This window comes from Salvelinus fontinalis, chromosome 19 (assembly GCF_029448725.1).
Source record: "Salvelinus fontinalis isolate EN_2023a chromosome 19, ASM2944872v1, whole genome shotgun sequence".
Classification (NCBI taxonomy): domain Eukaryota; kingdom Metazoa; phylum Chordata; class Actinopteri; order Salmoniformes; family Salmonidae; genus Salvelinus; species Salvelinus fontinalis.
The window spans coordinates 46,736,803-46,749,535 of NC_074683.1; the positions used below are offsets into that span (position 1 = coordinate 46,736,803).

General features: G+C 44.7%; 1 protein-coding gene across 1 annotated transcript in view; it reads left to right on the forward strand.

The window, feature by feature from the left end:
* The window catches only part of LOC129816848 (F-box-like/WD repeat-containing protein TBL1X), a 40,870-nt gene that overhangs the window by 22,129 nt on the left and 6,008 nt on the right, over nt 1-12,733 (forward strand). Inside the window, exons 2-8 of the mRNA XM_055871776.1 lie at nt 280-421; nt 1,887-2,032; nt 4,505-4,724; nt 7,807-7,939; nt 11,127-11,268; nt 11,401-11,464; nt 11,573-11,670. Coding sequence (XP_055727751.1) covers nt 364-421; nt 1,887-2,032; nt 4,505-4,724; nt 7,807-7,939; nt 11,127-11,268; nt 11,401-11,464; nt 11,573-11,670 — 861 coding nt within the window. The 5' untranslated portion in view covers nt 280-363. The remainder of the gene's footprint in view (nt 1-279; nt 422-1,886; nt 2,033-4,504; nt 4,725-7,806; nt 7,940-11,126; nt 11,269-11,400; nt 11,465-11,572; nt 11,671-12,733) is intronic.

Sequence of the window (12,733 nt, forward strand, 5' to 3'; positions counted from 1 at the left end):
AATGGGCAAACGGGGGCCCACACTAATGGAGGGAGTTAGCTGGGTTTTCCTTTGTGTGTGCGCTTCTAACCATGGACAGAGACACATTTATGTTCTTGCTTTATCTCTCTATATGAGGACATGGTAGCTGTTAAGTCATTTGGTTATGATGATTGGGGACCTACCAAGATATACGGTAACCTACATTGTCCCACTCGTTGGGAAGCTTGTCTAAAGAAATTATGTAGCTAGCTGTGTAATGAATCTAAAACTCAATGTCTTCCTCTCTCTCTTCCCTAGACTGAGTCCATCTTTACTACATACAGTACCTCCTCCATCGAGGTGGGCTAAGATACAGTACCTCCTCCATCGAGGTGGGCTACAATGAGTATAACCAGTGATGAAGTGAACTTCTTGGTCTACAGATATCTTCAGGAGTCAGGTATGTATGACTGCCAAACTTCCTGGAACACTCTGTCTGTGTATGTCTGTGTCTGTCTGTCTCTGTCTCTGTCGGTGTCTGTATGTCTGTCTCTGTCGGTGTCTGTATGTCTGTGTCTGTCGGTGTCTGTATGTCTGTGTCTGTATGTCTGTGTCTGTCGGTGTCTGTATGTCGGTGTCTGTCGGTGTCTGTGTCTGTCGGTGTCTGTATGTCGGTGTCTGTATGTCTGTGTCTGTCGGTGTCTGTATGTCTGTCGGTGTCTGTATGTCTGTCGGTGTCTGTATGTCTGTCGGTGTCTGTATGTCTGTCGGTGTCTGTATGTCTGTCGGTTTCTGTATGTCTGTCGGTGTCTGTATGTCTGTCGGTGTCTGTGTCTGTATGTCTGTCTGTGTCTGTATGTCTGTGTCTGTCGGTGTCTGTCTGTCGGTGTCTGTGTCTGTCGGTGTCTGTATGTCTGTGTCTGTCGGTGTCTGTATGTCGGTGTCTGTATGTCTTTGTCTGTCGGTGTCTGTATGTCTGTCGGTGTCTGTGTGTCTGTCGGTGTCTGTATGTCTGTCGGTGTCTGTATGTCTGTCGGTTTCTGTATGTCTGTCGGTGTCTGTGTCTGTATGTCTGTCGGTGTCTGTATGTCTGTCGGTGTCTGTATGTCTGTCGGTGTCTCTGTCTGTGTCTCTCTGTCTGTGTGTATGTCTCTCTATGTATGTCGGTGTCTGTCTGTGTATGTCTCTCTATGTATGTCGGTGTCTGTCTGTATGTCTCTCTATGTATGTCGGTGTGTCGGTGTCTGTCTGTATGTCTCTCTGTGTATGTGTGTCGGTGTCTCTCTGTGTATGTATGTCGGTGTGTCGGTGTCTGTCTGTATGTCGGTGTCTGTCTGTATGTCTCTCTGTGTATGTATGTCGGTGTCTGTCTGTATGTCTCTCTGTGTATGTATGTCGGTGTCTGTCTGTGTGTCTCTCTGTATGTGTGTCGGTGTCTGTCTGTCTGTATGTATGTCGGTGTGTCGGTGTCTGTCTGTGTGTATGTATGTCGGTGTCTGTTTGTATGTCTCTCTGTATGTATGTATGTCGGTGTCTGTCTGTATGTCTCTGCCGGTGTCTGTATGTCTGCCTGTATGTCGGTGTCTGTCTCTCATGCCATTCATGCTAACCTGTATTTCACAGGTTGAATGAATTATTGAGTTCCTAGCCGCTGTATTTTATTACTCTTTTGTTGGGGCTTTCTTTGAAGCCCGTCATTGGTGAAACGCATGATAGCTCTGGCATTTCAAAATGTATCGCACTGAAAAAGTATACTTGGTACGGATAATTGACTCGCTCCGCTGTCTGCATTCACTTGTATTTTTTGATAGCATAACATTGACATAAAAAGTGTAGATATGTTTGTATAGGAGTGAGATGTTTGTGTTGCAGGGTCTCTGGTGTTGTCATTGTACTGACTGTGTTCTCTGTGTGTTCGTTTCCAGGTTTCTCCCACTCAGCGTTCACCTTTGGAATCGAGAGCCACATCAGCCAGTCCAACATCAATGGAACACTAGTGCCCCCTGCTGCCCTCATCTCCATCCTGCAGAAAGGCCTCCAGTATGTGGAGGCAGAGATCAGCATCAATGAGGTGAGACCAGCTGCTCCAGTCCAGGTTTCTGTCTAGTGCTGCCTTGGGACACATTCATTAGTGTACACAGTAGCAAAATGTTTTGCAACAGAACACACTTTTTTTTGTGTGTGTAAAAGTCCACAGTTTCCTCCCTGTTTCAATCCATTTTCTATTGTTTGGTGCCTAGAGAATAGAACCTTGGACTACCACTGTCAGAACAAACACACACTCTCTATATAAATCAATGGGGTTATATAAGACTGCTTTCACTAATATAGTGAAGGACAGTGAAGTAAATTGATCAAAATCATAAATTATTAACAATACAAAAATCAATACATTTACATTTACATTTAAGTCATTTAGCAGACGCTCTTATCCAGAGCGACTTACAAATTGGTGCATTCACCTTATGACATCCAGTGGAACAGCCACTTTACAATAGTGCATCTAAATCTTTTAAGGGGGGGGGGGTGTCAGAAGGATTGCTTTATCCTATCCTAGGTATTCCTTGAAGAGGTGGGGTTTCAGGTGTCTCCGGAAGGTGGTGGTTGACTCCGCTGTCCTGGCGTCGTGAGGGAGTTTGTTCCACCATTGGGGTGCCAGAGCAGCGAACAGTTTTGACTGGGCTGAGCGGGAACTGTACTTCCTCAGTGGTAGGGAGGCGAGCAGGCCAGAGGTGGATGAACGCAGTGCCCTTGTTTGGGTGTAGGGCCTGATCAGAGCCTGAAGGTACTGAGGTGCCGTTCCCCTCACAGCTCCGTAGGCAAGCACCATGGTCTTGTAGCGGATGCGAGCTTCAACTGGAAGCCAGTGGAGAGAGCGGAGGAGCAGGGTGACGTGAGAGAACTTGGGAAGGTTGAACACCAGATGGGCTGCGGCGTTCTGGATGAGTTGTAGGGGTTTGATGGCACAGGCAGGGAGCCCAGCCAACAGCGAGTTGCAGTAATCCAGACGGGAGATGACAAGTGCCTGGATTAGGACCTGCGCCGCTTCCTGTGTGAGGCAGGGTCGTACTCTGCGGATGTTGTAGAGCATGAACCTACAGGAACGGGCCACCGCCTTGATGTTAGTTGAGAACGACAGGGTGTTGTCCAGGATCACGCCAAGGTTCTTAGCGCTCTGGGAGGAGGACACAATGGAGTTGTCAACCGTGATGGCGAGATCATGGAACGGGCAGTCCTTCCCCGGGAGGAAGAGCAGCTCCGTCTTGCCGAGGTTCAGCTTGAGGTGGTGATCCGTCATCCACACTGATATGTCTGCCAGACATGCAGAGATGCGATTCGCCACCTGGTCATCAGAAGGGGGAAAGGAGAAGATTAATTGTGTGTCGTCTGCATAGCAATGATAGGAGAGACCATGTGAGGTTATGACAGAGCCAAGTGACTTGGTGTATAGCGAGAATAGGAGAGGGCCTAGAACAGAGCCCTGGGGGACACCAGTGGTGAGAGCGCGTGGTGAGGAGACAGATTCTCGCCACGCCACCTGGTAGGAGCGACCTGTCAGGTAGGACGCAATCCAAGCGTGGGCCGCGCCGGAGATGCCCAACTCGGAGAGGGTGGAGAGGAGGATCTGATGGTTCACAGTATCGAAGGCAGCCGATAGGTCTAGAAGGATGAGAGCAGAGGAGAGAGAGTTAGCTTTAGCAGTGCGGAGCGCCTCCGTGATACAGAGAAGAGCAGTCTCAGTTGAATGACTAGTCTTGAAACCTGACTGATTTGGATCAAGAAGGTCATTCTGAGAGAGATAGCAGGAGAGCTGGCCAAGGACGGCACGTTCAAGAGTTTTGGAGAGAAAAGAAAGAAGGGATACTGGTCTGTAGTTGTTGACATCGGAGGGATCGAGTGTAGGTTTTTTCAGAAGGGGTGCAACTCTTGCTCTCTTGAAGACGGAAGGGACGTAGCCAGCGGTCAAGGATGAGTTGATGAGCGAGGTGAGGTAAGGGAGAAGGTCTCCGGAAATGGTCTGGAGAAGAGAGGAGGGGATAGGGTCAAGCGGGCAGGTTGTTGGGCGGCCGGCCGTCACAAGACGCGAGATTTCATCTGGAGAGAGAGGGGAGAAAGAGGTCAAAGCACAGGGTAGGGCAGTGTGAGCAGAACCAGCGGTGTCGTTTGACTTAGCAAACGAGGATCGGATGTCGTCGACCTTCTTTTCAAAATGGTTGACGAAGTCGTCTGCAGAGAGGGAGGAGGAGGGGGGGGGAGGGGGAGGAGGATTCAGGAGGGAGGAGAAGGTGGCAAAGAGCTTCCTAGGGTTAGAGGCAGATGCTTGGAATTTAGAGTGGTAGAAAGGGGCTTTAGCAGCAGAGACAGAAGAGGAAAATGTAGAGAGGAGGGAGTGAAAGGATGCCAGGTCCGCAGGGAGGCGAGTTTTCCTCCATTTCCGCTCGGCTGCCCGGAGCCCTGTTGTACTTGGTAAATGAAAACAAATTAAATCCCACCTTTAATGAAATATGGTGTAACCATGGCATGTTTGGCGTTATGTTGGCAGGATGGCACAGTGTTTGATGGGCGGCCCATCGAGTCTCTGTCACTCATCGACGCGGTGATGCCGGACGTGGTACAGACGCGGCAGCAGGCCTTCCGCGACAAGCTAGCCCAGCAACAGGCGGCCTGCACCATGGCAGTTGTTGCCGCTAGCAACCAACTTAATGCAACAAAGAACGGAGAGGCCACCGTGAACGGGGAGGAAAATGGAACACACACCATCTGTAAGAATTACTTCCTCTCTGAGCCATTTAGCTGTTGCTAGCTGGTATTTTCGTGTCGTAACTTAGCAAATTATATTTTCCTACATTATCTCGATACTTACTATGTGAGACAGCTGAATCTCCATAAACCAGCAAACCCAAGCAGGATCAACATCACATTGGTTTATTTGAGCACAGTACTAGTACAGCTTTAAGTGTGTGTGGGAGGGTGGGGTTACTTCAGTACAGTGTGGTTTTCACCAAATGTGAGGTCATTAGTGACATGGCATTGAGTGTTGGTGAATTGGATCCTGCCTTTTATTGTGCCTCCCTAACTGTTCAGATGCTTGTAGAGTTCAGCCAGTGAAACCAGAGAGGTGTGGGTCAGGTGACGCATTAGACTAGGGAAAAGCGGAGTTTGTGGATGTTTGTCAGCCGATCCCACTGGAGTTAAAGTCTAATGTGTGGGTGAGTGGCAGAACATCAGGAAAGACTATCTTACTGTAAATAATGATTACTTGTGCCATGGAAATTCAGTACTGAGAGATTGGGTAATTTCTTCAAACTATCATCTTTATTTAATATCGATTTAATTATTGCAATAATGAGGCTGGTCGACCCCCCGCCGCCCTTGAGTGTTGGACCGAATAACCTAACCAAATGCGGAGTACCATATATAGCTGACACTAACAATGCTCAGTCATGGTTGGTTCAACCCCCCTCATGCAGACCAAGGAGCATCATAAACCACTTTGGGTTTATCCTGTCGTTGTCTTAACCTCACCCTGGCTTAGTTCCCCAGTTGCAAGGATGATTTTGAGACAATGAGGGATTGTTCTACTCCCAAGCTATCCCTAGTAAAACACATTCTTGTCTATGTAATGCAGTCTAACTCATTTGTCAGCTCAAGCCATCTTTGGTGACCATTCTCCCAGATTAGCTGCATGGAACTAGAGTGGAGTCCATTAAAAACACAGACACTAACAGGACAGAAATATCCTCCTATTTGTGAAGTATTAATTGCTAACTACATTTAACATTTACATTTAAGTCATTTAGCAGACGCTCTTATCCAGAGCGACTTACAGAAGATAGCCCTATTTGGTAATAGATGAAGTCCATATTATGCCAAGAACTGCTCAAATAAGCAAAGAGAAACAACAGTCCATCATTACTTTAAGGTCAGTCAATGCAGAACATTTCGGGAACTTAGAGTTACCAGCCTCAGAAATTGCAGCCAAAAAAAATGCTTCAGAGTTCAAGTAACAGACATTTCAACATCAACTGTTCAGAGCAGACTGCATGAATCAGGCCTTCATGGTCGAAATTGCTGCAAAGAAACCACTACTACAGGACACCAATGAGAAGAAGAGACTTGCTTGGACCAAGAAACATGAGCAATGGACATTACAGCGGTGGAAATCTGTCCTTTGGTCTGATGAAGCTTTGTGAGACACAGAGTAGGTGAATGGATGATTTCCGCATGTGTGGTTCCCACCGTGAAGAATGGAGGAGAAGGTGTGATGGTGCTTTGCTGGTGACACTGTCAGTGATTTATTTAGAATTCAAGGGACACTTAACCAGCATGCCTACCACCTGGTTTGCGCTTAGTGGGACTATCATTTGTTTTTCAACCGGTCAATGACCCAACAAACCTCGAGGCTGTGTAAGGGCTATTTGACCAAGGAGAGTGAAGGAATGCTGCATCAGATTACCTTGCCTCCACAAATCACCCGACCTCAACCCAATTGAGATGGTTTGGGATGAGTTGCACCGCAGAGTGAAGGAAAAGCAGCCAACAAATGCTCAGCATATCTGGGAACTCCTTCAAGACTGTTGGAAATGCGTTCCAGGTGAAGCTGGTTGAGAGTGCCAACAGTGTGCAAAGCTGTCATCAATGCAAAGGGTGGCTACCTTGAACAATCTAAAATATATTTCATAGTCTTGATGTCTTCACTGCTATTCCACAACGCAGAAAACAGTAAAAATTAAGAAAAATCCTGGACTGAGTAGGTGTCCAAAATGTTGACTGGCACTGTACATCTATCCAAAATAAATAACATAAAAGACACATAACATAATTAACTACCCCCAGTATGCCAGTCAGACTACGTTTAAACAGCATGCTTTCGCCATAATAGTGGAATGCGTTCATTCGTTGGCTAAACAGAGAGACTGGGCTGTACCGATAGGAGTGCTTTGATATTTCATTGAATGCAGTTTGATGCAAATATAGAGAAAGATAATAAAATGAGGGGAAACATGGAAATAATCAAACTGAAAACTAAGAACTTCCAGTACCAGACAGGCAATGTTGTTCATGTGGCACACATGTAGTATCTATGAATGGTGTGTGCAGCTTTGCTCCAGTGCTTATAAATGTCTCATAACAGTGGTCAGTGTTCATCTAGACAAGGGGCCCCTGCTGACAGGTACCCATTGGTCCCGTGGACTTTATTGGTCTTTATTGGTCCCGTTGGTGGTGCTGTTGTGGTGCTTCTGAACAGGAGTGGGCGGAGGACCGTTGTCCTCGTCCGAGCTGGACTCAATGTCACTGCGGTAAATATGTAATTTTTCTTTCACACTTGTCTGAACAGACAGGGATGCTGCAGCCCCTTAGGATTGCGCTGCAGCAAAAACATGTCTGGAAGAAAAACACATTTTATCAATACTGCTGGCAGGATTCAAAGATGATTACTGGATTAGCTCTTAGTTCATCTCCCCAAATAGTTGAGCTTTGAACCTGCACAGATTGGGTCAACAAGTATGATTGATGCGGTAATTGAAAATCTTAGATAACACGGTTATTTAAAAATCTCACTCTCTGCTTTTTGAAGGCAATGTTTTAGAACTAGCCTAATTAAAATGATTTGATCGTGAATGGTTACGATTTTGAACGGTGAGAGGTTAAACATCTCAGATGTTTGTCAGAAACGCACTTAATAGATGGAAGCAGTCCAGATAGTTTGTTTTTGAAGCTGAATATGGCACTAGAATAGAAAGATTGAAAATATGGTTCCATTTCCATGTGATATTCTGAATAGTACAGTAGGTACTGGCAGTTGTATGTGTCTAACAGAGGGTGGGTTTGATCTGATTACAGATAACCACAGCGAGCCCATGGAGATGGATGTGGACGTGGAGATCCCAGCTAGCAAGGCCACGGTCCTCCGAGGCCATGAGTCAGAGGTGTTCATCTGCGCCTGGAACCCTGTCAGTGACCTGCTGGCCTCGGGGTGAGTCTCACTGGAATGGGTCAGGGGTGGGTGTAGGGCTGGGCGATATGGCCTAAACATATATTTTTTTTTTCTTCTAACTTATGGGTAATTCACTATCTATATACAGTTGAAGTCGGAAGTTTACATACAGTTTAGCCAAATACATTTAAACTCAGTTTTTCACAATTCCTGACATTTAATCCTAGTAAAAATTCCCTGTCTTAGGTCAGTTAGGATCACCACTTTATTTTAAGAATGTGAAATGTCAGAATAATAGAGAGAATGATTTATTTCAGCTTTTATTTCTTTCATCACATTCCAGAAGTTTACACACACTCAATTAGTATTTGGTAGCATTGCCTTCCACAAGCTTCCCACAATAAGTTGGGAGAATTTTGGCCCATTCCTCCTGACAGAGCTGCTGTAACTGAGTCAGGTTTGTAGGCCTCCTTGCTCAGGGTCAGCGGTCAGGGCTTTGTGATGGCCACTCCAATACCTTGACTTTGTTGTCCTTAAGCCATTTTGCCACAACTTTGGAAGTATGCTTGGGGTCATTGTCCATTTGGAAAACCCATTTGCAACCAAGCTTTAACTTCCTGACTGATGTCTAGAGATTGAAGATGTTGCGTCAATATATCCACATAATTGTCCTCCCCATGATGCCATCTATTTTGTGAAGTGTACCAGTCCCTCCTGCAGCAAAGCACACCCACAACATGATGCTGCCACCCCCGTGCTTGCACGGTTGGGATGGTGTTCTTCAACTTGCAAGCGTCCCCCCTTTTCCTCCAAACATAACGATGGTCATTATGGCCAAACAGTTCTATTTTGTTTCATCAGACTAGAGGACATTTCTCCAAAAAGTACGATCTTTGTCCCCATGTGCAGTTGCAAATCGTAGTCTGGCTTTTTTATGGAGGTTTTGGAGCAGTGGCTTCTTCCTTGCTGAGCGGCCTTTCAGGTTATGTCGATATAGGACTTGTTTTACTGTGGATGCAGATACAAGGTTCTTTGCTGTTGTTCTGGGATTGATTTGCACTTTTCGCACCAAAGTACGTTCATCTCTAGGAGACAGAACGCGTCTCCTTCATGAGCAGTATGACGGCTGCGTGGTCCCATGGTGTTTATACTTGCGTACTATTGTTTGTAAAGATGAACGTGGTACCTTCAGGCGTTTGGAAAGTGCTCAGAAGGATGAATCTACAATTTTTTTTCTGAGGTCTTGGCTGATTTCTTTTGATTTTCCCATGATGTCAAGCAAAGAGGCACTGAGTTTGAAGGTAGGCCTTGAAATACATCCACAGGTACACCCCCAATTGACTCAAATTATGTCAATTAGCTTATAAAGCAATGACATAATTTTCTGGAATTTTCCAAGCTGTTTAAAGGCACAGTCAACTTAGTGTATGTAAACTTCTAACCCACTGGAATTGTGATACAGTACATTATAAGTGAAATAATCTGTCTGTAAACAATTGTTTTAAAAATTACTTGTGTCATGCACACAGTAGATGTCCTAACCGACTTGCCAAAACTATAGTTTGTTTAACAAGAAATTTGTGGAGTGGTTGAAAAGCGAGTTTTAATGACTCCAAGTGTATGTAAACTTCCGAGTGTAACTGTACATTACCAATCAAAGGTTTGGAAACACCTTCTCATTCAAGGGTGTTTCCTTATTTTTTGTATTTTCTACATTGTAGAATAATAGTGAAGACATCAAAACTATGAAATAACACATATGGAATCATGTAGTAACCAAAGAAGTGTTAAAAAAGTTGAAATATATTTAAGATTCTTCAAAGTAGCCACCCTTTGCCTTGATGAAAGCTTTGCACACTCTTGGCATTCTCTTAACCAGCTTCACCTGGAATGCTTTTCCAACAGTCTTGAAGGAGTTCCCACATATGCTGAGCACTTGTTGGCTGCTTTTCCTTCACTCTGCGGTCCAACTCATCCCAAACCATCTCAATTGGGTTGAGGTTGGGGGATTGTTGAAGCCAGGTCATCTGATGCAGCACTCCATCACTCTCCTTATTGGTCAAATAGCCCTTACACAGCCTGGAGGTGTGTTGGGTCATTGTCCTGTTGAGAAACAAATTATAGTCCCACTAAGCGCAAACCAGATGGGATGGCGTATCGCTGCAGAATGCTGTGATAGCCATACTGGTTAAGTGTGCCTTGAATTTGAAATAAATCACAGACAGTGTCACCAGCAAAGCACCACCGTGTGTGTGTCGCTCTAGGCTCCCAAGTCCCAGAGATGCTCAACCCAGCACTGACCCAGTCCCTCCCCCTGCCACTCAAAACAAAGAGATGAAAGATCACTTCTTCCTCTGACAACAAGCAGTTTCAACATTATTTTACTGTAATAGAGAACTTAACCTTTGTAACGATACTCTTTTTATGTCTTCCCTCCGGAAATTTAGAACAGAGCAGATCCTAGACCGGTGGAAATCTGTCCTTTGGTCCAAATTTGAGATTTTTGGTTCCAACCGTCGTGGCTTTGTGAGACGCAGATTAGGTGAACGGAAGATCTCCACATGTGTGGTTTCCACCGTGAATTAGTAGCCAGCTAATGTTTATATTTAAAGTCTAGCCAATTTGAATATTTTCGCCTGCTAACAAGGTACTGTTGAACTGTTATAAATACACCCTCCTGGCCGTCTCTAAACGTTTGAACAACAGCCTGTTCACTTTGTTTAGATGTTGAAATCAACTGACTTACCTGGATAAAAATATGCATATTTCTCAAAATGAGAATGAGTTGCCAATTTTTTATGCTCATTGCACATTTATAAAACAGACAGCTAGCATGTAACCGTCTGAGGCTAAAATGCTGCTAGCAGTATGTGGTACCGCAATGCTGCACGCGACAAACTTAGCATTTATTTTCCACAATCATGTTCATTGATACTCCCGTCGAGTAGGGTCTGCTCTGTTCTACATTTCTGGAGTGAAGACATAAAAAGAGTATCGTTACAAAGGTTAAGTTCTCTATTACAGTAAAATAATGTTGAAACTGCTTGTTGTCATAGAGGAAGAAGTGATCTTTCATCTCTTTGTTTTGAGTGGCAGGGGGAGGGACTGGGTCAGTGCTGGGTTGAGCTTCTCTGGGACTTGGGAGCCTAGAGCGACACACACACACACTACCGCACACACACTATGTATTGAATTTTTCTTCTATATTCTATCTGTTTGTGTCCAGGTCGGGAGACTCGACAGCCCGGATCTGGAACCTTATTGAGAACAGTAACAGCAGCTCCACCCAGCTGGTGCTCAGACACTGCATCAGGGAGGGAGGCCAGGACGTCCCCAGCAACAAAGACGTCACCTCACTAGACTGGAATGTGAGTTCTCAGTGGTCCATTCCATCCACGTCTACTTTATCTATTCTTACTTGACTGAAATGGTCTGGAACAGAACATTAGAAGCCTTCTACACTGAGGACAGTTAACTAACAGTTCTGTTTTACCCCACAGAGCGATGGGACACTCTTAGCAACCGGATCCTATGATGGATTTGCAAGGATATGGACAAAAGATGGTACGCTGAGTTTTGTAGCTTTTTAATTCAATTATACAACAGTGCCCAATGCCCATTCTGAATCATACTGTTATCTGTGCAGATACATTAAACTCTTGTCTTTCACAGGTAATCTGGCGAGCACCTTGGGCCAACATAAAGGGCCCATATTTGCACTGAAGTGGAACAAGAAAGGGAACTGTATCCTCAGTGCTGGTGTAGATAAGGTATTTTTGATTGAATGCATCATGTCACTCATGTAGCAATCAATTAACATTAGTTCAAGAATGCTGACTGAATTTTTTTGTATACCGCCCAACAATGTTCCTTCAAATGTTTTTGGGCACTGAGTAAATTTCAGTTCTGATGAGAGCTAACTTGAACGTTGTGAAAATTCTGTGCTCGTTTACTATGAACACTGAGGCTGTACCCGCTGTAATTTACTGTTTTAACAGTGACCAAGTAGACTACTGTGGCTATTTGATCATAATGTAGGCCTACCAGAGTGGCCTACCATCAAAAACAATGGAAAAAATGCATCCCATAACATTTTAACATGGAAATAGCTGTTCTATCGTTCAGCCTACAGTAGCAGCCAATGTGTGGTGTTCAATGTAGGCCTACATTCTATGAGACTTTTGAAAAAAACATGCGGGGCTTGACATTCACCTGTTTATCCACTTGTCCTTCAGACAAGGAGGTGACAACATTTTGTTGTGTTTGATGCAAGAAGCCACTTACAAAATAAAATGCATTATTATTCCCATACCGTTATTACAGAGATAACAGACAAATGCTGCTACCCTCTGCCTATTGGTTACTTAGCTTATTTAAGCCTGTCTCAAAATACAACACTGCCCCTTTAAGACATATAAAAAAAGCTCTTTACCTGACTCAACATTTCTAGCCATCGTAGAAAAGCAACGCTGTGTGTTCTTGTAGGAAGCAACCACTCCCACATTTCTTACTACAAATGAGTTATAACTGGACTAATAACTCACCAACCGGCAAAAAATATGAACCGATATACACACGTGGCTACATGCGGCTCTCACTTTGATCTCAAAACAAGCTCATAATAATTGTGACCACTCATGCTGTAAAACAGTCCAGTTCAAAATGAATGGTACAAAGCCATATATGGCAATGGTCTATTGGCATATAGGCCTACTGCAGCTCTGATTAATTATGGCGCACCAGTCTGTGTAGAGTGCAGGGGCCTGAGTCCTGCCTGTCATTGCAATAGAATCTTACTCCGATGCGCTCTGCCTAAAACAAAATCTCTTGCAT